Genomic DNA, 23632 nt, shown 5'->3' with positions numbered 1-23632 from the left:
CACAACCCTCCATGTGTTCAACATGTCCATACCTCTGTGCTGATAGAAGTGTTTTTATTGCAGCATTTTGTAATAATAAGCAGTTAAAAGTGCCTTATGCCTCTTTTTTCACCACTCATAATCTACAAGTGTGACCACCGACCAAATATCAACAAATACTTGGTGTTGCAATGGAAAGTCCAGGGGAGAGCTGTCTCCGTGGGAAGACACTTTCAATAGACGTCAAGGTTCACTTCTGACAACATCATACACGGCCGTCTCGTGAGCGCATCTGAGAAAGTTTGTCGTTATAAATGTAGAGCAGGGTTTGTGTCCAATGAAACCCAATGTGTGCGTTATTACGTTTTGAGCCGAACTAAACTTGACTCTACGCTCTTGCCGTAGTAACTCTGACGGATGTCATCTGACCAAAACTTTCGGCGCACTTAACTTACTTCAGGAAGCGACATTACTTTACGAATGACACTTTGCTAAAATTGATGAAACTGCTTTGGGGCATTACCCATCATGCACGAATATGAAACGGCCACTCGCGTCACACCAGATGGCTCCGTCCTCCGTCAAATACCCAACATTAAAAGTTAGGTTAGCTACTCATGCTAACCGATGACCTGTCAGATCTAACTCCATAAAGGCTGGCCATGGCTCACCTAACAGACGGAGAATCAAGACAATTACTTTAAAATGACACGGTGAGCCGGCGTTTTCTTCGAGGTCGTGTGCTACACGGAGAGGGCATGTGCCGCTTTATGCGCTACGGCGTCACCCACTGCATGCGCGCAGCCATGGCCCGGCTGCAGGAGCTCCGTGGAGAGGCGACCATCCGCTCCTCCATGCGGGCCCTGGACTATCTGTCCCGCATCAGTCTGCTGGTGGCGATCTGCCTCGGGATATATGCACGATGGGAACTCAGCCAAGAGGCCAACATGCTCATCATCTTCGTTTTGGCCCTCGTTGTCCTTGGATTAGCGATTGTACTTCACTGTTACTTCCACATGGAGAAAGTCAGCCAAAGTCTGATCCACCTGTGGCAGGGGTCTCTGTTGGGTCTCCTGTGCTTCGTCGGTAGTCCTGCCCTCGACCACGGCGTGAAGGAGCAGACCACCAACTACTTGCTCTTGACTAGTATGGTTCTCAGAACTCTCTGGGCTCTGGTGGAGCGGATATGCGGATGCGCAAAGTACCGTCCGGCTTTCCTCACCACGGCGGAGCGGATGGAACTGGTCGGCTTTGGCATCGTGTCATTCGTGGTCAGCAGCTCTCCGAGTGTGGCGGTGTTTGTCGGTGCGTTGGCGGTACTGATGGTCGTTCTTCGGGTGAAAGCTGTCCTCACAATTCCCAACCTAGTCGGCTTCGCCTTCTTCGGTGAATTCCTGTTCATCAAGGGCCTGGACGTGTCCACCAACAAGTTTGCCTTGGCGTGTTTCTTGAGCCAACTCATGTGCGACCCTCTACTCGACTACTACTTCAGCGGCTCGTCTGTGACCGAGCGCTGGCAGCCGTTCCTGGCGGCTGGAGGCTGGCGACGGCTGTCCCTCCTTCCCCTACTGCTGGTGGTTGAGGTGACGTTCCTCGTTCTGGCCGCGTCTAAGCTGTCGGACGGGGGCCAGTTGTACCTGATGATTCCAGCCTTCGTGGTCTGCATGCTCTTCTGGGGCATCATCCACCTGGTGTTCTTAATCACCTTATGGGGCTTCAACACCAAAATCAGCGCCTGTCAGAGAGTGTGCTTGGCCCAGGGGTCAGGGTTCAACAGTCTAGACAAGGTCATGGCATCCAAAGGCGTGCGACACTTCTGCCTCATCTCACAACGCCTCGTTCTATTGACGCTGCTGTCCACCCTCATTTTGGCAGCTCTGGCATGGATGGTAGGCTGAATTATTGCATACAATATCATGCATTTTGCCCCCATTTTACAACCAGTTGTGAGGTTAGTCACTGAGTCATTTAAAGCGTCTACATTTCAAAATGTTGGGGACATCACAAATTGGAGTGTCCAGCCGGATGTGGGATGGGTGGCTCGAATCAACATGTTGATACAGTCCATAAGGTCCTTAGTCAATACATCTGATATCTCGCATTTGGTGGTAAAATAGGGGCCCTTTTTGCACATTTGGTTTCAGCCTGAAGTTGCCCTGACTTGAAAGTGCCTCCCCCTCTTTCTCCCCAGTCGGTCTGCAGCCTCTCCATCAGTGTGTCCCTGCTGGTGCTGCTCTTGGAGTCCCTCTTCCACGGGCTATTCCACGAGTTGGGCAACAGTCTGGGGGGAACCCTCGTGGGCTACGCTGTGGTCATCCCCACTAATTACTGCAGGTAGTCGTTGCCCACACATAAGCTGTCCTACACCTTTTAGTAAGCCAGCCAATTACTTCATCTATTAACAGTATAGGAAAAAGCAGTAAAAAGGTATTTTAGGATTGGTAGAAAATAATATTGGACATTATCTCATTCCTCTAAAAAACTTCAACTCCTGTAGGCAAACATCTGGAAATTAATTTGCTTAAAATATCTCATCTTAATCACATTTTTTGGAGACTCGCACTATGAATATTATATACCATTTTGATGTGCATCATGCGAGAACGCAAGGGCTCAAAACCAAGTGAGCAGCCATGAGTTGAGTAAAGGGATTGCCTCAGCCTCCTCCCTCAGCTCACCGTCTCCCCCGCCCTCCCCCTCCCATCCAGCCTCGACGGCCAGCCCATGCTGCTGCCCCCGGACCAGGTGCAGCAGCTCAACCAGCGCTCCACGGACATGCTGAACAAGGTGCAGCTCTTCTTCGCCCACCACATGATCGAGAACTTCGGCTGCGACTACTCCACCAGCGGGCAGAGCCTGGAGGCCATGCAGGCCAAGCTGCGCAGCTTCCTGGAGCAGCGGACGGCCGACGGCCCGCGCCACGACACCTACGTGGTGTACTACAGCGGACACACGCACCGCACCGGGGAGTGGGCTCTGGCAGGTGAGCAGGCTGAAGCTCAGACGCATTGGAGGTGCCCTGTGGTGCTGGTGACTCTATAAAGTCTGACATTAATTGCCGAAAGATTATTATTTTTTGGGCGAAATGATTGTAGTGCTGCAACTAGTAACGATTTTTTTGGATTGATTACTCGAATGGTTATATTGCACTTAATAATTTTAGACTATAGCAAATGACCTCAAACTTACAGGTCCAAAGTGGTTCATTAAATGTGCTTGCTTTAAGAAAAGGTGAACATTTCCTTTTATAATTATCTGAAGCAAATATGTAAATTAGTGGTGGGCCGTTATCGGCGTTAACGCAAAACTTTTATCGGGCGATAAAAAAAAATATCGCGGTTAATCTATTTTCAAACATTTCCTTGTTCGGACCCATCACGTGACCGAACTAACCAATCAGAAGCTAGAATTTAGACTGAGGTAAACGTGAGGGAATCGGCAGATTCAACAGAATATCCTGACTGTGTTAAATATGTAAACATGTAAATATCTAAGTAATAATTGTGACATTAATATGTAAATGATTAACTGACTAAACATTGTAAGTACATTTCTAGCAAATTAACTCCAATATAAATTATATTAATTCATTCTACAACTTTCAAATATTTAACTTCTAAACCTTACATTATTATGGATTATTACACGGATCTTCTCATTGCTGTAGACTGCTCCATTCACTTGCATGGGCCTTCCCAACGTTCAGCTGTCAACTATTTTTGTTTATGCTCCGTTCACTTGCATGGGCACTTCACAACTTACGGCTGTGAATTATATTTGATAATTCACCGTTGCCATATAATTGACAGCTGTCAAGGTAAACAAAAGGATTTTTTGCTGTTTGCCATTTTAATCTAGATTAATTCCAAAATGTATCTAGATTAATCTATTTAAAAAAAAAAAAATCTATGCCCACCACTAATGTAAATCCAACTGCAACATTAACCACCAAATGTTTGATAAATGGCTTAATAGCTTATCAAAATAAACAATTAATTTTTGGTCGATCGACATTGAATCTTACAGTATTCAGCTCTGATAACTTAGTGCTACAGTATCTTAACCTACGAGTAGTATGAGCACTTATTTGTATACGTGCCTGAGCTGAGCTATTCAATTATTTGACATTAGTTTGTAACCCTGACAACCTTTCCTATTTATTTATCAACGATGCACATAATTGATCAATAGCATTTCAAATGACCATACATGTTTTGTACCTTAGCTCTTACACTCACTTGTTGTGTAGTTGTATTTAGGTCGAGGTTCATTAGACCGTAACGTGTCGTCGTCTCCTCCTGTGTCACATCCACCAGGCGGTGACACCCTGCAGCTGGACCAGATCGTCAAGTGGTGGCGGGAGAAGAACGCCGGGGCCTGCTCCCGTCTCATCCTGGTTCTTGACGTGGAAAACGCCCTTCCCTGGACCAAGGAGGTGGGCCGTGTCGAGGCGGGCCGCGAGTACTCCGGCCTCTATGTGGCGGTGCAGGGCGCCACTCTCTCGCCCGCCTCCGACCCAGAGGTGCAGGACGCGGGTCAGCTCGGGGACTTCACCCACCGCTGGGTGGAGTTCAACTGCAACCCCGGCGCCGACATTCGCTGGTCGGAGCCGGGCCGCCCCGTGTCGGCCGTCTACGGCGTGTCCCACCACTGGGGCGACTACTCGCTGCACCTGCCCACTGAGGGCGACGTCAACAGACACTGGCAGACCTACTTCCCCAGAGTCACCTACCCCGTGGTCCGGCTGGCGCTGTGGGCCTGCGGCCTGGACGTGTTTTGGGGCTGCGGCGTCTTCCAACGGTACCTGCGGAGGCTCAAGCTAAACTGGTTCCCGCCCGCTATCCTAGACACGGGCCAGGGCTTCAAGCTGGTCAGGTCCTAGCCCCCTGCACTCGGTTAAAGGCATGGATCTTAAGGCTGCACTCACACTAGGCCATCTGGCCGTGGCCGTTGGCCGTCGCAACTGTGGCCTGGGCCAAGGTAGGCTCTTGTACATACGTCATCACGTCTTAACACGTCATCACCAAGCGTCCGCTGCATGGACCATAATAAAGTCTGCCGCCAGTCAGAGTTTTAACAACAATGGACAACAACACAGAGAACACACCAACAGTTGAACCGCTTGACGCGATGTTTACCGTTTAATGGGAAAGAAGGCTCGTCGCCTTTATTATGTCCGTGGTCGTCGCATGGACTATACGTCATCCAGCTCAGGCTGCGTAGCCGTGCGTGCGCGCGTGTCGGCTCATTAGCATCTGTACCGTAGCGGCCCGTACCGTAGCAGCACACCTCTCCCAAGTGGCCAAATTGGCCTGGCCAGACTGGCCACACTCACACTGGCAGATTTGAGCACGGTTAGGTGTGTAAACGGCCACGGCCACGGCCAGATGGCCTAGTGTGAGTGCACCCTAAGAGTCAGGGAGATTAGAGTGTTTGTAAAGAAAACCCAACAGAATGGATGAGTGTGTTTTTATTACTTATAGAGTACAGACCGTTTGGTTAAGTCGTTAATTTACAAAGTTACTGATTGGGGTTTTAGTGTGTTCACTTATTTCATTGTTTTGGTTTTATGTTTGCGCACATGCCAGTTAGACGTCATTGTTTGGGATCTTGATGTCGCCACCGACTAAAGAAGAGCATACACATGTTGGTTATAATATGGGCTCTTCAATTGAATTGCAATGTTGTATTCGACATGATCGGTTATCGCTGGCATTCACTTAGACCAGTGCCTTCTTTTGTACTGTAGTATCACCAAAGAACTAGTAACAAACTTGCTTTGACTAAAGCATACAACGGCCTTGTGACGCCATACTCCTTGCAAACACACTGTTCTGTAACAGTTTATAGCTTCTCCAAAGGCACACCTGCACAGCTTATGCTTATTTAATACGTGTATAATATGTGTATAGATTCCTCTTGGGAATCCAACAACCGATTCTTCTATTTGGAACAAACTTTACAGTGAATGTATTTTGTAAAGAGTCCAAGAATCCCTGTTACCAGTATATAATAAGTGCAATGGGTTAATGAAAATACACCCGATCTATTTTCTCCAATTAAATACTTCATAAATATATTTTATGCTTTTGGGGATACCTTTTATAACTATTCCAACTTCAGGGAATTCCAGGAAAACCTTTAATAATTGCACTAGACGTAGTTGTTGTAAGACTTATATTCACGTGAGTGTCGTTTTTTTTTTTAAAAAGGGGTGTTATTTTTAATTGGCTTGCATGCTATTCAAAATGACATTTGCTAAATTGAGACCGCTATGCAATAAAGAACCGATTTCAAAACCTGTGCAATTATTTATCCAATCGGCCCCTAATAAAGTGGGATACACTGCCACCATGTGGCATAAAAGCAGTAAATACTTATTTTTTCAGTCCAGGCACCACAGGCAATTTATCCAAGTTTTTGTTTATTTTATTGAAAACATTATAAAATAAGGTACAGCAGCATTTCATATTTGTATTTCCATCTAGGACAGTCACTTGTAACAAATCCAAAAAAAAAAAAGCTTAAGCTTGTCTGATCATCAAGGAGATGGGACCAGGGATTTGTTTTGTGTACACGATTGCCATTTCTATATAGTTAGTTGCATTACACGAAGTGCAGATGATTGCTGTTTTAAAGTCACTAACAATGAAGAGACAATCAGAGTAAATATTGAGTGCAATTTGGAATATTCCTCAATAATTAATCCCCAGTCCCAAGTCTACTCATTAGAACATTGTAAATTCTCAATTGGACAGAATTACACAGCACAGTAGAACGACCACAGACTGACACTTCAGATATTTAGAAACTGTATTTAGTTACACATTATTAAAAGAAAAAGGGGGCCAAATATGTAATGAATAAATGGCTAGGCAATATATACAGTGCAGCTCTTTCTTTGGCCAGTGTAAACTTAAAAAAAATGCTTACTAATCTCAGTGGGAAGTTGAGAGAGCTGTGAGCTAACCCCCTGGAGACCGGGGTTCAAGTCCGGTTGATGTCCACTGTTGGAAGTCTCTTATTTCAATTTCATGCGTATTATAAAGTCAAGTATAACCATTCTGATGTCTTTATTCTGTGTATTGAAGGTGCATTGAAAAGTTCGGACACTCTAAACAGCTCAGGTACGGATCCCTGCGAAAACGTCGACAGGGGTACCACTGTCATTTTTTATTGGCTGCATGAAATAAACATAAGGGGTAACACTGTCGATATTTATCAAATAAAACATAACGGGTGAACACTTTTGTTTTTCTTTGGTCGTCATGAAAAAAAAAAAAAGGGGTAACACTGTTGTTTTTATCAAATGAAAAATAAGGGGTAACACTGTCGTTTTTTATTGGTCGTCATGAAAAAAAACATAAGGGGTAACACTGTCGATATTTATCAATTAAAACATAGGGGGTAACACTGTCGTTTTTATCAAATGAAATACGAGGGGTGACACTGTCGTTTTTCTTTGGTCGTCATGAAAAAAAACATAAGGGGTAACACTGTTATTTTTTATGTTCGTCATGAAAAAAAACATAAGGGGTAACACTGTTCTATTTTTATTGGTCGTCAGGAAAAAAAACACAAGGGGTAACACTGTCGTTTTTTATTGGTCGTCATGAAAAAAAAACATAAGGGGTAACTCTGTCGTTTTTTATCGGCCGTCATGAAATAAACATAAGGGGTAACATGTCTATTGCATATATATATATTGGATATATAAGGGGTAACACTGTCGATATTTATCAATTAAAACATAGGGGGTAACACTGTCGTTTTTATCAAATGAAATATGAGGGGTGACACTGTCTTTTTTTTTTGGTCGTCATGAAAAAAACATAATGGGTAACACTGTTGTTTTTTATTGGTCGTCATGAAAAAAAACATAATGGGTAACACTGTTGTTTTTTTATTGGTCGTCATGAATAAAAACATAAGGGGTAACAGTGTTGTTTTTTATCGGCCGTCATGAAATAAACATAAGGGGTAACATGTCTATTACATATATAAGGGGTAAAACTGTCGATATTTATCAATTAAAACATAGGGGGTAACACTGTCGTTTTTATCAAATGAAATATGAGGGGTGACACTGTCGTTTTTTTTTGGTCGTCATGAAAAAAACCATAAGGGGTAACACTGTTATTTTTTATGTTCGTCATGAAAAAAAACATAAGGGGTAACACTGTTCTATTTTTATTGGTCGTCAGGAAAAAAAACACAAGGGGTAACACTGTCGTTTTTTATTGGTCGTCATGAAAAAAAAACATAAGGGGTAACTCTGTCGTTTTTTATCGGCCGTCATGAAATAAACATAAGGGGTAACATGTCTATTGCATACATATATATTGGATATATAAGGGGTAACACTGTCGATATTTATCAATTAAAACATAGGGGGTAACACTGTCGTTTTTATCAAATGAAATATGAGGGGTGACACTGTCGTTTTTCTTTGGTCGTCATGAAAAAAACCATAAGGGGTAACACTGTTCTATTTTTATTGGTCGTCAGGAAAAAAAACACAAGGGGTAACACTGTCGTTTTTTATTGGTCGTCATGAAAAAAAAACATAAGGGGTAACTCTGTCGTTTTTTATCGGCCGTCATGAAATAAACATAAGGGGTAACATGTCTATTGCATATATATATATTGGATATATAAGGGGTAACACTGTCGATATTTATCAATTAAAACATAGGGGGTAACACTGTCGTTTTTATCAAATGAAATATGAGGGGTGACACTGTCGTTTTTTTTTGGTCGTCATGAAAAAAACATAATGGGTAACACTGTTGTTTTTTATTGGTCGTCATGAAAAAAAACATAATGGGTAACACTGTTGTTTTTTTATTGGTCGTCATGAATAAAAACATAAGGGGTAACAGTGTTGTTTTTTATCGGCCGTCATGAAATAAACATAAGGGGTAACATGTCTATTACATATATAAGGGGTAAAACTGTCGATATTTATCAATTAAAACATAGGGGGTAACACTGTCGTTTTTATCAAATGAAATATGAGGGGTGACACTGTCGTTTTTTTTTGGTCGTCATGAAAAAAACCATAAGGGGTAACACTGTTGTTTTTTATGTTCGTCATGCAAAAAAAAACATAAGGGGTACCACTGTTGTTTTTTATTGGTCGTCATGAAAAAAAACATAATGGGTAACACTGTTGTTTTTTTATTGGTCGTCATGAATAAAAACATAAGGTCTAACACTGTTGTCTTTGTCGAATAAAATATAAGGGGTAACACTGTCGTATTTTATTAGTTGTCATGAAAATAAACATATTTGAAAAAAAAAAATGTGTCCTTGTCAAATAAAATATAAGGGGTTACACTGTCGTTTTTATCAAATGAAACGTAAACGGTAACACTGTCGTAACCCTAACCCAATTTCTGAGGAAAACACAATTTCTTTAATTTTAAACGTAATGCTATCATGTCTATTGCATTGTCAAATATAACCTCAGAGATAATTAAACTATACATTTCAGTGGGAAGTGGAGAGAGCTGTGAACTAACCCCCTGGAGACCGGGTTTCAAGTCCGGTTGATGTCCTCTCTTGGAAGACTCTTATTTCTATTTCATGCAAATTATAAAGTCAAGTATAACCATTGTGATGACTTTATTCGGTGTGTTGATGGTGCATTGATAAGATCGGAGGTTAACACTTTAAACAGCTCAGGTTCGGATCCACGCAAAAACGTTGACAGGGGTAGGCCTACAACTTCCGTTTTTTATTGGTCGTCATGAAAAAAAAAACATTGGGAAAAAAAAAAAATCCTTGTCAAATAAAGTATAAGGTGTAACACTATTGTTTTTCATCAGTCATCATGGGAAAAAAACATAAACGGTAACAGTGTCGTTTTAATCAAATAAAACGTAAAGGGTAACACTGTCGTTTTTATCAAATGAAACATGAGGGGTGACACTGTCGTTTTTCTTTGGTCGTCATGAAAAAAACCATAAGGGGTAACAATGTTGTTTTTTATTGGTCGTCATAAAAAAAAACATAAGGGGTAACACTGTTGTTTTTTATCGGTCGTCATGAAAAAAACATAAGGGGTAACACTGTTGTTTTTTATTGGTCGTCATGAAAGAAAAACCTAAGGGGTAACACTGTTGTTTTTTATTGGTCGTCATGAAAGAAAAAAATAAGGGGTAACACTGTTCTTTTTTATTGGTCATCATGAAAAAAAACATAAGGGGTAACACTGTTGTCTTTGTCAAATAAAATATAAGGGGTAACACTGTTGTCTTTGTCAAATAAAATATAAGGGGTAACACTGTCGTATTTTATTGGTCGTCATGAAAAAATACATGTTTGAAAAAAAATAGATAATTGTCCTTGTCTAATCAAATATAAGGGGTAACACTGTTGTTTTTCATCAGTCATCAGGGGAAAAAAACATAAGGGGTAACACTGTCGTTTTTATCAAATGAGACATGAGGGGTGACACTGTCGTTTTTCTTTGGTCGTCAGGAAAAAAACCATAAGGGGTAACACTGTCGTTTTTTATTGGTCGTCATGAAAAAAAACGTAAGGGGTAACACTGTTTTTTTTTATCGGTCGTCATGAAATAACATAAGGGGTAACACTGTCGTTTTTTATTGGTCGTCATGAAAGAAAAACATAAGGGGTAACACTGTTGTTTTTTATTGGTCATCATGAAAAATAACATAAGGGGTAACACTGTTGTCTTTGTCAAATAAAATATAAGGGGTAACACTGTCGTATTTTATTGGTCGTCATGAAAAAAAACATAAGGGAAAAAAACACATACATTTTAATGTCATGTATATCCTCTTTATTGATGATTGATTATTGTGTATGGTCATCGCCTCAGTGGTGCAGTGGAGTGCACTCTGCCTAACCCACTGGAGACCGCGGCTCAATTTCTGAGGAAAACACAATATCTTTAATTTTAAACGTAATTATAAAGTCAAGTATGACCATTGTGATGTCTTTATTCGGTGTGTTGATGGTGCATTGATAAGATCGGAGGTTAACACTTTAAACAGCTCAGGTTCGGATCCACGCAAAAACGTTGACAGGGGTAGGCCTACAACTTTCGTTTTTTATTGGTCGTCATGAAAAAAAAAACATTGGAAAAAAAAAAAAAATCCTTGTCAAATAAGTATAAGTGGTAACACTGTTGTTTTTCATCAGTCATCATGGGAAAAATAAATAAGGGGTAACAGTGTCGTTTTAATCAAATAAAACGTAAAGGGTAACACTGTCGTTTTTATCAAATGAAACATGAGGGGTGACACTGTCGTTTTTCTTTGGTCGTCATGAAAAAAAACATTGGGGGTAACAATGTTGTTTTTTATTGGTCGTCATGAAAAAAAACATAAGGGACAACACTGTCGTTTTTTATCGGTCGTCATAAAAAAAAACATAAGGGGTAACACTGTTGTTTTTTATCGGTCGTCATGAAAAAAACATAAGGGGTATCACTGGCGTTTTTTATTGGTCGTCATGAAAGAAAAACATAAGGGGTAACACTGTTGTTTTTTATCGGTCGTCATGAAAGAAAAACATAAGGGGTAACACTGTTGTTTTTTATTGGTCATCATGAAAAAAAACATTGGGGGTAACAATGTTGTTTTTTATTGGTCGTCATGAAAAAAAACAAAAGGGACAACACTGTCGTTTTTTATCGGTCGTCATAAAAAAAAACAAAAGGGGTAACACTGTTGTTTTTTATCGGTCGTCATGAAAAAAACAATAAGGGGTAACAGTGTCGTTTTAATCAAATAAAACGTAAAGGGTAACACTGTCGTTTTTATCAAATGAAACATGAGGGGTGACACTGTCGTTTTTCTTTGGTCGTCATGAAAAAAAACATTGGGGGTAACAATGTTGTTTTTTATTGGTCGTCATGAAAAAAAACATAAGGGACAACACTGTCGTTTTTTATCGGTCTTCATAAAAAAAAACATAAGGGGTAACACTGTTGTTTTTTATCGGTCGTCATGAAAAAAACATAAGGGGTAACACTGGCGTTTTTTATTGGTCGTCATGAAAGAAAAACATAAGGGGTAACACTGTTGTTTTTTATCGGTCGTCATGAAAGAAAAACATAAGGGGTAACACTGTTGTTTTTTATTGGTCATGAAAAAAAACATAAGGGGTAACACTGTTGTCTTTGTCAAAAATATATATATATATAAAATATAAGGGAGAAAAAAAATGTTTGAAAAAAAATAAATAATTGTCCTTGTCAAATAAAATATAAGGGGTAACACTGTTGTTTTTCATCAGTCATCATGGGAAAAAAACATAAGGGGTAACACTGTCGTTCTTATCAAATGAAACGTAAAGGGTAACACTGTCGTTTTTATCAAATGAAACATGAGGGGTGACACTGTCATTTTTCTTTCGTTGTCAGGAAAAAAAACATAAGAGGTGACACAGTTGTTTTTTATTGGTCTTCATGAAAAAAACATAAGGGACAACACTGTCGTTTTTTATTGGTCGTCATGAAAAAAAACGTAAGGGGTAACCCTGTTTTTTTTTATCGGTCGTCATGAAATAACATAAGGGGTAACACTGTCGTTTTTTATTGGTCGTCATGAAAGAAAAACATAAGGGGTAACACTGTCGTATTTTATTGGTCGTTATGAAAAAAAAAACATGTTTGAAAAAAAATAGATAATTGTCCTTGTCAAATAAAATATAAGGGGTAACACTGTTGTTACTCCTTATATAAAAAAAAAAACACACAGCCCGTTCGGCCTGGTCCACTGTTGTTTTTCATCAGTCATCATGGGAAAAAAAATTAGGGGTAACACTGTCGTTTTTATCAAATGAAACGTAAAGGGTAACACTGTATAGAATAGAATAGAAACACACACACGCACACACACATACACACACACACATAATCAGATGGATCCGACCGGGATTTCCGTTGCGATGGGTTTCCTCCATCAGCGACTTATACAAAAAACGAATTATGTAAAACAAAACCCCTCTTTCATTTTAAAATAATAGTATGCCAATATTTTGAATAGGCCTCCATCTTTGTTATACTTTTTAAATGTTCCTATATAGCCTATTTTATAGCTTACACGCTGATATTTTAAAACAGGAATGCGAAATGCGAAACGCATTTAACAGTTCCAAGTCCACACCATGGACACATTGGGCTAGCCCCACCAGAAAGAAAGATTATCTCCGTTCACTTCAACAGAGAAACACTCTGAGCATGCGCATTTCAATGTTTCCAGTCCAATACACCGGTGGGGCAAGAGCCCCTCTTGCACCTCCAGACGAACTCAAAGGAAGATGCAAGCCAGGGTCGACTAAAAATTAAATAAAAGCGCCGAACTTGTTATTTTATAGTAGCCTACTTTCTGGGGAGATTATCTTTTAAATATTGTGGTGAGCAGTGCGGGAAGGACGAGACGGGAGCCCAGGTTTAAACGGTGACGCAACTCTCGTGCCTCGATACACCGCACGACCCCGAGAGCTGCCTTTATTTAAACACACACACAACACACAGTGCACCGCACAACCAACCAACGGACATGCACATCTCGGTAACGGTGGCGGCAACACTACACTCAATAAACACACAAACAATAAAGACCCCAAACCCGTTAACCCCACTTAACCTAATAACAGAAACAAGTTATCCAAAGGCAATAAAACCCCTTTTCCCCAAACAACATGAATACCCAGACTCCCCGGGGGGTAGGAGTCGCCACACAGACCCCACATTAGGGGTCAGACGACCCCAACACCCAATGCACAGTCCCGAGTGTTCAGGGGGCCGGCGCCGCCGCCTTGGCCCCGGCCAGTAGCGGCCCCGTTGCGGTGCAGCCTTCCCCTCGGGTTTGGACGCCCGTCTCCAATAGTCTGTAGAGGTCCTGGGGGTGTGGTCGGGGACCACCTCCATCGGGGCCCCCACCAGGTACCGCTGTAGGGGGCCTCTGGAGCGCCGTTCGGGCACCCCATCCTCCGCCGCCCTCCGATGTCTGGCCGAGGATGAGTGGCACGCTGCCCCGTCCACCCGCAGTCCTCGACCAGCCCCAGCTGCCGAAACTGCGCACGGGAAGCCTCAGCCGTCTCGGTGGCGGGAAGGGTGGCCATCCGGATCCGGCCCTTCCGCTGCCGGGACTTGACCCCCACGTTCTTTGTGCCGGGGGGAGGGCTGCCCCAGCCGCGTCCACGGATGCACCACCGCGACGGCGGCAGAGCTCCACTTCTTCAGCCCGTTCGGCCTGGTCCAGAGCTGCATCGAGGGTCTGGGGCTCGGTGCGGCGGACATGCTGCCCCAGACACTCCGGCTGCAGTCCCCGCAGGAAGGCGTGGAGCGCCAGGGCCTCTCGTGTAGCCGCGGAGAATTCCGGGTAGCCGCGTCGAGTCAAGAGCTGGACGTCAGCAGCGTAGACCCCCAGGCTCTCCTCCTCCCTGCGGCGGTGAGAAGCCAGCAATATGACTATACAACAGATGAATTCGTACTTAAACCTGTGCTAAAGTGTGCAATGTCAGAGTTTTGAAGTTTAGAGGTAAAAAAGGTTTAAGTTTCAGTAGTCGCTGTCGGGACGATTGAAACACTTGTTTCCAACGCAACAGGAGTCATGTTATCCGGTTGACGTGGACGTTTTTGTTTAAAATAAATAAAAGGATGTTCAACTGAGTATCCCTAAACATGACTTAGGACAGGGAAATAAACAAATTTAATGCAAATTTTGTAGTCCAAAAGAAGAAAGGCGAGTTTTAATCGAAATGTGCATCTTGACAATTACGCACAATTACGCACGGGCCAAAAATATATTTTAACCTATTTAAATTATGCGGAATTATGTGAAATTTTAGCATTGACGAGTACACTACTATGTTGTCCGGTATGTTGCATAAAAACAAGAGTAAGGTAAATAACTAGTTTATTTTTATAATATGCTGTTTCATTCGTCCCGACTAGGCGGGGCGTTTGAAACAGATGTCAACTTACGTTCAAAGTTAAAAAATAGCTCGATCATCCAACATATGTATTAAATTACACTTGTAACTAAGAGAACACACATGGGAGTTGTTGATCACATGTTGAAATTATTTGTATACGTAACGTCATCTTTGAAAAATACGTTTAACTGAAAAGTGTTTCAACAGACCCGGCTCTCCCCTACTAGCTCACAACGGATAACTCAATGGCGAAACGTGCTGTAGAACGGCCTATCTTTTTAAATCTTTGGAAAACAATGTTTTTTCTTTTTATTCTGACAAATTTGCAATTGAACCACGCATACATTGAATCAAAGTTCCAATCAAATGCCTACGTTAGTGCTGCTTCTTTATTCATATTTGCCTATTTGCTAATCTTCCAATTTAAAACCAGTTGACATCAAGTTATTACGTTCCTTTTTTAGACTTCTAAATCTAATCATGGGATTAACCAGACTGCCCATTTAATCCAACTGTACACATTCAAGCGATGCCTATAGTTCCACTTGTGTTTTTAAAGCTAGGTGCAATGTCAGGGCATACCTTCTTATAATCTTACATTTTGCTTTGACAAGGATTATGCCAATAGTCCCTGTCCGTTCACCGTAATAATGAGTTTGTTTTAACACGACCGAAGAATCCAAATGAAAAACAGCTCATTGTTAAAAGATGGCTCCTGTATCACGTATGGCTTAAGAATGAGCTCCAAGCTTTGGTTGACCGCAGGTGGTGCATGACAAAGTGTAATACCCGCTCTCGCCCTTCCCCAGAGTCACCTACCCCGTGGTCCGGCTGGCGCTGTGGGCCTGCGGCCTGGACGTGTTTTGGGGCTGCGGCGTCTTCCAACGGTACCTGCGGAGGCTCAAGCTAAACTGGTTCCCGCCCGCTATCCTAGACACGGGCCAGGGCTTCAAGCTGGTCAGGTCCTAGCCCCCTGCACTCGGTTAAAGGCATGGATCTTCAGAGTCAGGGAGATCAGAGCGTTTGTAAAGAAAACCTAAACAGAATGGATGCTACTTATTGGGGTTTTAGTGTGTTCACTTATCTTATTGTTTTGGTTTTATGTTTGCGCACATGCAAGATAAATATTTTGTAGGCTACTGTAGTATCACCAAAGAACTAGTAACAAACTTGCTTTTGGACTAAAGTCATTCGATGGCCTTGTGACGCCATACTCCTTGTAAAGATACTAGTCTAACAGTTCATACCTTCTCCCAAAGCACACCTCCACAGCTTTTGCTTATTTAATACCCGATGTGTAGGCTATACCTCTTGGGAATCCAACACACAATTTTATTTGATTTGGAACAAACTTTAAAGTGAATTTATTTTGTAAAGAGTCCCAATTGACCTGTTACCAGTAGTACGGGCAAATTTATGTTAGCAATAGCCAACAAAGTTTAATCTTTTATATAAAAAAAACGTTGTGTCGTGTACCGCTAATGGAAGGCCTACTGTGTTCCCTTTAACAGGCAACGAGTGGCTGAAGTTGTGTGTGTTAAATAAGAGTGATTGTTGAATTTTGAATATGCTGATAGCACTTCACTTTTAATATCTACAAGGGTACTATCAGGCTGATCTTCTCCATGTCGTAAACATGACTGTGTTCATTATAAAATAACCAATCTTCTGAGGAGTATTTATGTTTATAAATATATTGTTGGTTAACAGGATAGGTTTTCCGCATTTAATAACTACTACTGCATTCCCTCTGGTCTTTAGCCACCAAATACGAATTTCTCTGCTGATATCACCTGTATTTTCACTGTACTGACGAGAAAAAAAGTGATCTTATTTTGTGATAAGTGGTTGCATTTGGCTTCCAGTGTTGATATTGGTCCGCTTGCATTACAACAATGCTTTACAAAGTATTTTGACATTGCAGAACAAGGTGTGCTTATGGTTCCATTTTTAGAAAGTATTTTCGTTTTCGTTTCTTACAAAGCCCTGACCGGTTTTTGACAAAAACGAAAACGAAGATATACAAAAATCTAAAATGGTTTTCTACAAACCTCCCTACAGGTCAATACCTTTGTGGTGATTGAAGTCTTTTTACTGCAGCATTTTCTAATAATTAGCTGTAACGGTGCTTTTATGCCTCTTTTTTCACCCCTTATAATCTTGCCATCATACATGACCGTCTCGTAAGCACATCTGAGAGAGTTTTTCGTGATCAATTCTGGAGAGCAGGGCTTGTGTCCCATGAAACCTAATGCACGTGTGTTATAACCTTTTGGGACAAGCATAACTTGACTCCACGTTCTTGCTGTAGCCAACCTGAAGAATGTCGTCTGACCAAAACTATCGGCACTCCTAAGTTACTTTAGGGCGCGATATTACTTCACAAATGACATGTTGCCAAAGATGTTGAAACGGGTTTGGGGCATTACCCGTCATTCACGAATGACACAGCGCATCACATCCGATAGCTCCGTCAAAAACCCAACATTCGAGTTAGGTTACTCCTGCTAACCAATGAGCTTTCAGATCTAACTCCATAAGGCTGGCCATGGTTGCTCACATAACCTAGTGAGAATCGAGAGAATTACTTTGAAATGCCACAGTGAGCCGGCGTTTCTCCTAGGTCGTGTGCACGGAGAGGGCATCTGCCGCTTTATACGCTACGGTGCCAGCCACTGCCATGCGCGCAGCCATGGCCCGGCTGCAGGAGGTCCGTGGAGAGGCGACCATCTGCTCCTCCATGCGGGCCCTGGACTATCTGTCCCGCGTGAGTCTGCTGGTGGCGATCTTCCTCGGGATATATTCACGATGGGAAATCAGCCAAGAGGCCAACATGCTCATCATCTTTTTTTTGGCCCTCGTTGTCCTTGGATTAGCGATTGTACTCCACTGTTACTTCCACATGGAGAAAGTCAGCCAATGTCTGATCCACCCGTGGCGGGGGTCTCTGTTGGGTCTCCTGTGCTTCGTGGGTAGTCCTGCCCTCGACCACAGCGTGAAGGAGCAGACCACCAACTACTTGCTCTTGACTAGTATGGTTCTCAGAACTCTCTGGGCTCTGCTGGAGCGGATATGCGGAAGCGCAAAGTACCGTCCGGCTTTCCTCACCACGGCGGAGCGGATGGAACTGGTCGGCTTTGGCATCGTGTCATTTGTGGTCAGCAGCTCTCCGAGTGTGGCGGTGTTTGTCGGTGCGTTGGCGGTACTGATGGTCGTTCTTCGGGTGAAAGCTGTCCTCACATTTCCCAACCTAGTCGGCTTCGCCTTCTTCCTGTTCATCAAGGGCCTGGACGTGTCCACCAACCAGTTTGCCTTGGCGTGTTTCTTGAGCCAACTCATGTGCGACCCTCTGCTAGACCATTTCTCCAGCGTCTCGTCTGTGAACGAGCGCTGGCAGCCGTTCCTGGCGGCTGGAGGCTGGCGACGGCTGTCCCTCCTTCCCCTACTGCTGGTGGTTGAGGTGACGTTCCTCGTTCTGGCCGCGTCTAAGCTGTCGGACGGGGGCCAGTTGTACCTGATGATTCCAGCCTTCGTGGTCTGCATGCTCTTCTGGGGCATCATCCACCTGGTGTTCTTTATTACCTTATGGGGCTTTCACACCAAAATCAGCGACTGCCAGAGAGTGTGCTTGGTCTCAGGGTTCAACAGTCTAGACAAGGTCATGGCATCCAAAGGCGTGCGACACTTCTGCCTCATCTCACAATTCTTCGTTGAATTGACGCTGCTGTCCACCTTCATGATGGCAGTTCTGGCATGGATGGTAGGCTGAATTATTGCATAGAATATAATGCATTTTGCCCCCATTTTACAACCAGTTGTGAGGTTAGTCACTGAGTCATTTAAAGCGACTACATTTTAAAACGTTGGGGACATCAGAAATTGGAGTGTCAGCCGGATGTGGGATGGGTGGCTCCAATCAACCAGTTGATACAGTCCACAAGGTCCTTAGTCAATACATCTGATATCTCACATTTGGCGGTAAAATAGGGGCCCTTTTTGCACATTTGGTTTTAGCCTGAAGTTGCCCTGACTTGAAAGTGACTCCCCGTCTTTCTCCCCAGTCGGTCTGCAGCCTCTCCATCAGTGTGTCCCTGCTGGTGCTGCTCTTGGAGTCCCTCTTCCACGGGCTATTCCACGAGTTGGGCAACAGTCTGAGGGGAACCTGCGTGGGCTACGCTGTGGTCATCCCCACTAATTACTCTAGGTAGTCGGTGCCCACACATAAGCTGTCCTACACCTTTTAGAAAGCCAGCCAATGACTTCATCTATGAACAGTATAGGAAAAAGCAGTTGAAGGATTGGTTCATAGAAGATTTTACATCATCTCATTCTTCTTTAGCTATTTCCAACATACTGGTGCTATATTGATTTGCTTAAATATCTTAACTTAATATGATTATTTTGTGTTCTGGAGATTCACACTATGAATATACATTTTGGGGTGCATCATGCGAGAACGCAAGAGCTCATGGCTGCCCAAATCCAACTGAGCAGCCATGAGCATTGCTGCAAAACACTCCAACAACCCTACCCCCATCAGGGGCCGTATTCACAAAGGATCTTAGGGCTAAAAGTAGGTCCTAACTGGCGAATTTAGGAGTAACTCCTAAAAATAATGGGCGTGTCACTCTTAAATTTAGGACTCCTAACTTTTTTCACTAAGAGCAATTCACAAAGTATTTTAGGACTAAAAGTAGCACCTAAGTCTAGGAGAGCTTAAAAGTCCTCAAGAGGACTCCTAACTCAGTAAGACCTATTCACAAAGAATCTTAAAATGCCTGCGAGACGAAATGTTAGGGTATTCAATTTATGTGGAGTTAATGCGCGATGCAATAACATCCCCGACTAACAGGAATAATCCGATTAGTCCCGAAATAAAATGTTATAAAAATTATAAGTTATAAAAAAATATATATAACTTATAAAAAATACAAATAATTGCGCCATCAAAAGACGTGTTCGTCAATAGGAAGAAAGTGCATTCCATCAACACGCAGGTTGTTTTTGATGCAAATGTTAACATAGCCTACTGGACGTTGTTGCAAAGTGGCCTGGATCTTCAGCTACCCATGATTCGCGCATTTTAATGGTGAGCGGTCTGAGGCAGCTTTTTGAGATGTACCAGTTGGGTGTCACTTGCTGTAGTTTGGTCTGGCTTTGCGAGACTACTTGCTGGGTGACAGTGACTCTAACATTTATTTTCTTTTAGATTTTACGTATTTTTATTGTTTGCTTTCTCTCTCTCTTGAACGTGCAGGCTACAACGTCATTATCGTGGTCTGCACAAAATTGTCATCATGCGTGTATTCTGCTAACTGCACTATAACTACTTAATAGGAATTCATTTCTAGCCTAGGCTATTTCCTTGTTTTTCGGTGATTCAGTGGGCTCGTCTGAACAACCAATCACCGAATGACCGTTTCTAAATTCGTGCACGAGAATTGACGTAATCCATAGCAACGGCGCGTCACTCTTAGTTCACTCTTTGTGATTTATCCTTAGTAAGAGTAGGTCTCAGCGGCTTTGTGAATAACTTTTAAGAAAAATCTCCTACGTAAAATGTTTTAGCACGAGTTAGGAGCACTCCTAGCGGTAAGATAAAATGCTTTGTGAATACGGCCCCAGATGTATCTATTTATTGCACTAAGCACTTTATGGGGTAATTATGGGGAGACTGTGGGGTATTTGAGGGGAGTCTATGCGGTATTTATGGGGAGTTATGTGTAAATTAATGGGTGACTGATTCATGGAGATTTTAATGATGTATACATGGGTGTACAACTAAAACTTTATGCCTTTCTGTGTTTTGCTCCAACAACATTTCATTGATATCCTGTAACAATGGACTGAACTGATGAGTTCAACTCAGCCTCCTCCCTCAGCTCACCGTCTCCCCCCCCCCCCTGCCGTCCCCCTCCCCATCCAGCCTCGACGGCCAGCCCATGCTGCTGCCCCCGGACCAGGTGCAGCAGCTCAACCAGCGCTCCACGGAAATGTTCAACAAGATACAATTCTTCTTCGCCCACCACATGATCAAGAACTTCGGCTGCGACTACTCCACCAGCGGGCTGAGCCTGGAGGCCATGCAGGCCAAGCTGCACAGGTTCCTGGAGCAGCGGACGGCGGCCGACGGCCGGCGCTACGACACCTACGTGGTGTACTACAGCGGACACACGCACCGCACCGGAGTGTGGGCTCTGGCAGGTGAGCAGGACTGAAGCCCACACGCATTGGAGGCGCCCTGTGGTGCTGGTGGATCTATAAAGTATATTGTTTGCTTATTTGCGTTCCTTAAATTCCAAAGTTAATTGCCGAAAGATTTTTCCAAATCATGGTGGTTTGGTGAAATGATTGCAGCGCTGCAACTAGTAACGTTTATTTTCATAGTTGATTACTCAAATGGTTATTTTTGCACATAATCATTTTAGACTATAAACTGTCACCATAGCAAATGCCATCAAACTTACAGGTCCAAAGTGGTTCCCTAAATGTGATGGCTTTATCTTACTACTACCGACCAAGAAAAAGTAAACTTTTCCCAAATTTCCCTTTATAATGATCTATGAACCAAATATGATAGTTCAACTGCAACATTAAGCACCAAATGTTTGATAAATGGCTTTGATTATCAATATACATTTTGAAAAAAAAATCGGGCCATCGACTTATTCAGCTGATTTTACCAGTTGTATGAGCATTTGTGTATAGCCTACGTGCCAGAGCTCGGCTATTCACAACTATTTTACATTAGTATCAACGATATCCATTATTTATTATCAATGGCGTTTGAAATGACCATACATGTTTTGTACCTTAGCTCTTACACTCACTTGTTGTGTAGTTGTATTTAGGTCGAGGTTCATTAGACCGTAACGTGCCGTTGTCTCATCCTGTGTCACATCCACCAGGCGGTGACACCCTGCAGCTGGACCAGATCGTCAAGTGGTGGCGGGAGAAGAACGCCGGGGCCTGCTCCCGTCTCATCCTGGTTCTTGACGTGGAAAACGCCCTTCCCTGGACCAAGGAGGTGGGCCGTGTCGAGGACTCCGGCCTCTATGTGGCGGTGCAGGGCGCCACGCTCTCGCCCGCCTCCGACCCAGAGGTGCAGGACGCCGGCCAGCTCGGGGACTTCACCCACCGCTGGGTGGAGTTCAACTCCAACCCCGGCGCCGACATTCGCTGGTCGGAGCCGGGCCGCCGCGTGTCGGCCGTCTACGGCCTGTCCCCCCACTGGGGCGACTACTCGCTGCAACTGCCTACTGGGGGTGACATTAACAGACACTGGCAGACCTACTTCCCCAGATGCAACTGGTCAAGAACCCAAGAGTCACCTGACGCAGACCTGAACTTGTTTTGGGGCGGCGGCTTCTTCCAACGATACCTAAGGAGGCTCAAGCTGAAATGGTTCCCGCCCGCTATCCTAGACACGGGCCAGGGCTTCAAGCTGGTCAGGTCCTAGCCATAGACATCTTATATGATAGACGGAGCATCGAATGCTACCGCCTACTGGCGCCGACGAGACGCGGGGCCGCCATCTTGGAGTGGTCATCCGCTCCACTCAGTGTAATCCGTTTGGCTGGAGCAATGAACTGTCAGCGCATTTAATTAATCATACCTCACTGAATACCACTGATTTTCATGCGGTTTTTTGTCATACGTGTAGCTATGATAAAGGCCACATGGTTTGGCGTGTTTTATTATTCAATACCAATTATAGCAATAGTACGGTAATGTCAAATCTTACTTGTGAAAAGTAATCCCCCGATTCCTATTGTGGATGGTCCGCCGATTTGAGCAGGAATACGCTGAACAACAGCCCGGCATCCTGTTTCTGCTGCTGTTGCTGCTCCCGGTTGACCACTCCAAGATGGCGGCCGTATTTCTTGCGTCCCAGCAGCCAATGCTCCGTCTATGCATTGCTATGTCTATGGTCCTAGCCCCCTGCACTCGGTTAAAGGCATGGATCTTCCGAGTCAGGGAGATTATAGTGTTTGTAAAGAAAACTCAAACAGAATGAATGAGTATGCTTTATTACTTGGAGTACAGAACGTTTGGTTGTTAATTTAAGAAGGGGATTCGCGAATTGAGATTGGCGCTAGACGCAGTTCTAAGACTTATATTCACATGAGTGTCTTTTTTTTTTTTTAAAGGGTGTTATTTGTAATTGGCTTGCATGCATATTCAAAATGACATTTACTAAATTGAGACCGCAATGCAATAAAAAACTGATTTGAAAATCTCTGCAATTATTTATCCAATCGGCCCCTAATACAGTGGGATAAACTGCCACCATGTGGCATAAAAGCAGTAGGCTAAATAGGCCTACTTACTTTTTCAGTCCAGGCACCACAGGCAATTTATCCTTTATTTTATTGAAAACATTATAAAATAAGGTACAGCAGCATTTCATATTTGTATCTCCATCTAGGACAGTCACTTGTAACTAACCAAGTGAAAAAAAAAAAGAAAAGCTTAAGCTTGTCTGATCGCCAAGGAGACGGGACCAGGGCTTTGTTTTGTGTACACGATTTATCCATTTTATCAAATTTTTCCAATTTAAAACCAGTTGACATCAAGTTATTAGGTTCCTTTTTTAGACTTCTAAATCTAATCATGGGATTAACCAGACTGATTAATGCAACTGTACACATTCAAGCGATGCCTAGTTCCACTCGTGTTTTTAGGCCTAGGCCTAATGTCAGGGCATACCTTCTTGTAATCTTACATTTTGCTT

General features: G+C 43.1%; 2 protein-coding genes across 2 annotated transcripts; both read left to right on the top strand.

Moving 5' to 3' along the window:
- The first annotated feature begins 370 nt into the window (after positions 1 to 370).
- Positions 371 to 7716, top strand: LOC130388687 (transmembrane protein 168-like). Its single transcript, XM_056598153.1, has 4 exons — positions 371 to 1868; positions 2171 to 2313; positions 2688 to 2962; positions 4296 to 7716. Exons 1-4 carry the CDS (start codon positions 738 to 740, stop codon positions 4859 to 4861), a joined length of 2115 nt encoding a protein of 704 aa, XP_056454128.1. The 5' UTR covers positions 371 to 737; the 3' UTR covers positions 4862 to 7716.
- A 9790-nt stretch (positions 7717 to 17506) lies between these two features.
- LOC130388689 (transmembrane protein 168-like) lies at positions 17507 to 23119 on the top strand. Its single transcript, XM_056598155.1, has 4 exons — positions 17507 to 18658; positions 18960 to 19102; positions 20825 to 21102; positions 21807 to 23119. The coding sequence occupies exons 1-4, from the start codon at positions 17579 to 17581 to the stop codon at positions 22355 to 22357; spliced, it is 2052 nt and encodes a 683-aa protein (XP_056454130.1). The 5' UTR covers positions 17507 to 17578; the 3' UTR covers positions 22358 to 23119.
- Positions 23120 to 23632: the final 513 nt, after the last annotated feature.

This window comes from Gadus chalcogrammus, chromosome 9 (genome assembly GCF_026213295.1).
Source record: "Gadus chalcogrammus isolate NIFS_2021 chromosome 9, NIFS_Gcha_1.0, whole genome shotgun sequence".
NCBI lineage: Eukaryota > Metazoa > Chordata > Actinopteri > Gadiformes > Gadidae > Gadus > Gadus chalcogrammus.
Note: the sequence above shows the minus strand (reverse complement) of the source record. Positions and strands in the feature narration are given on the sequence as shown.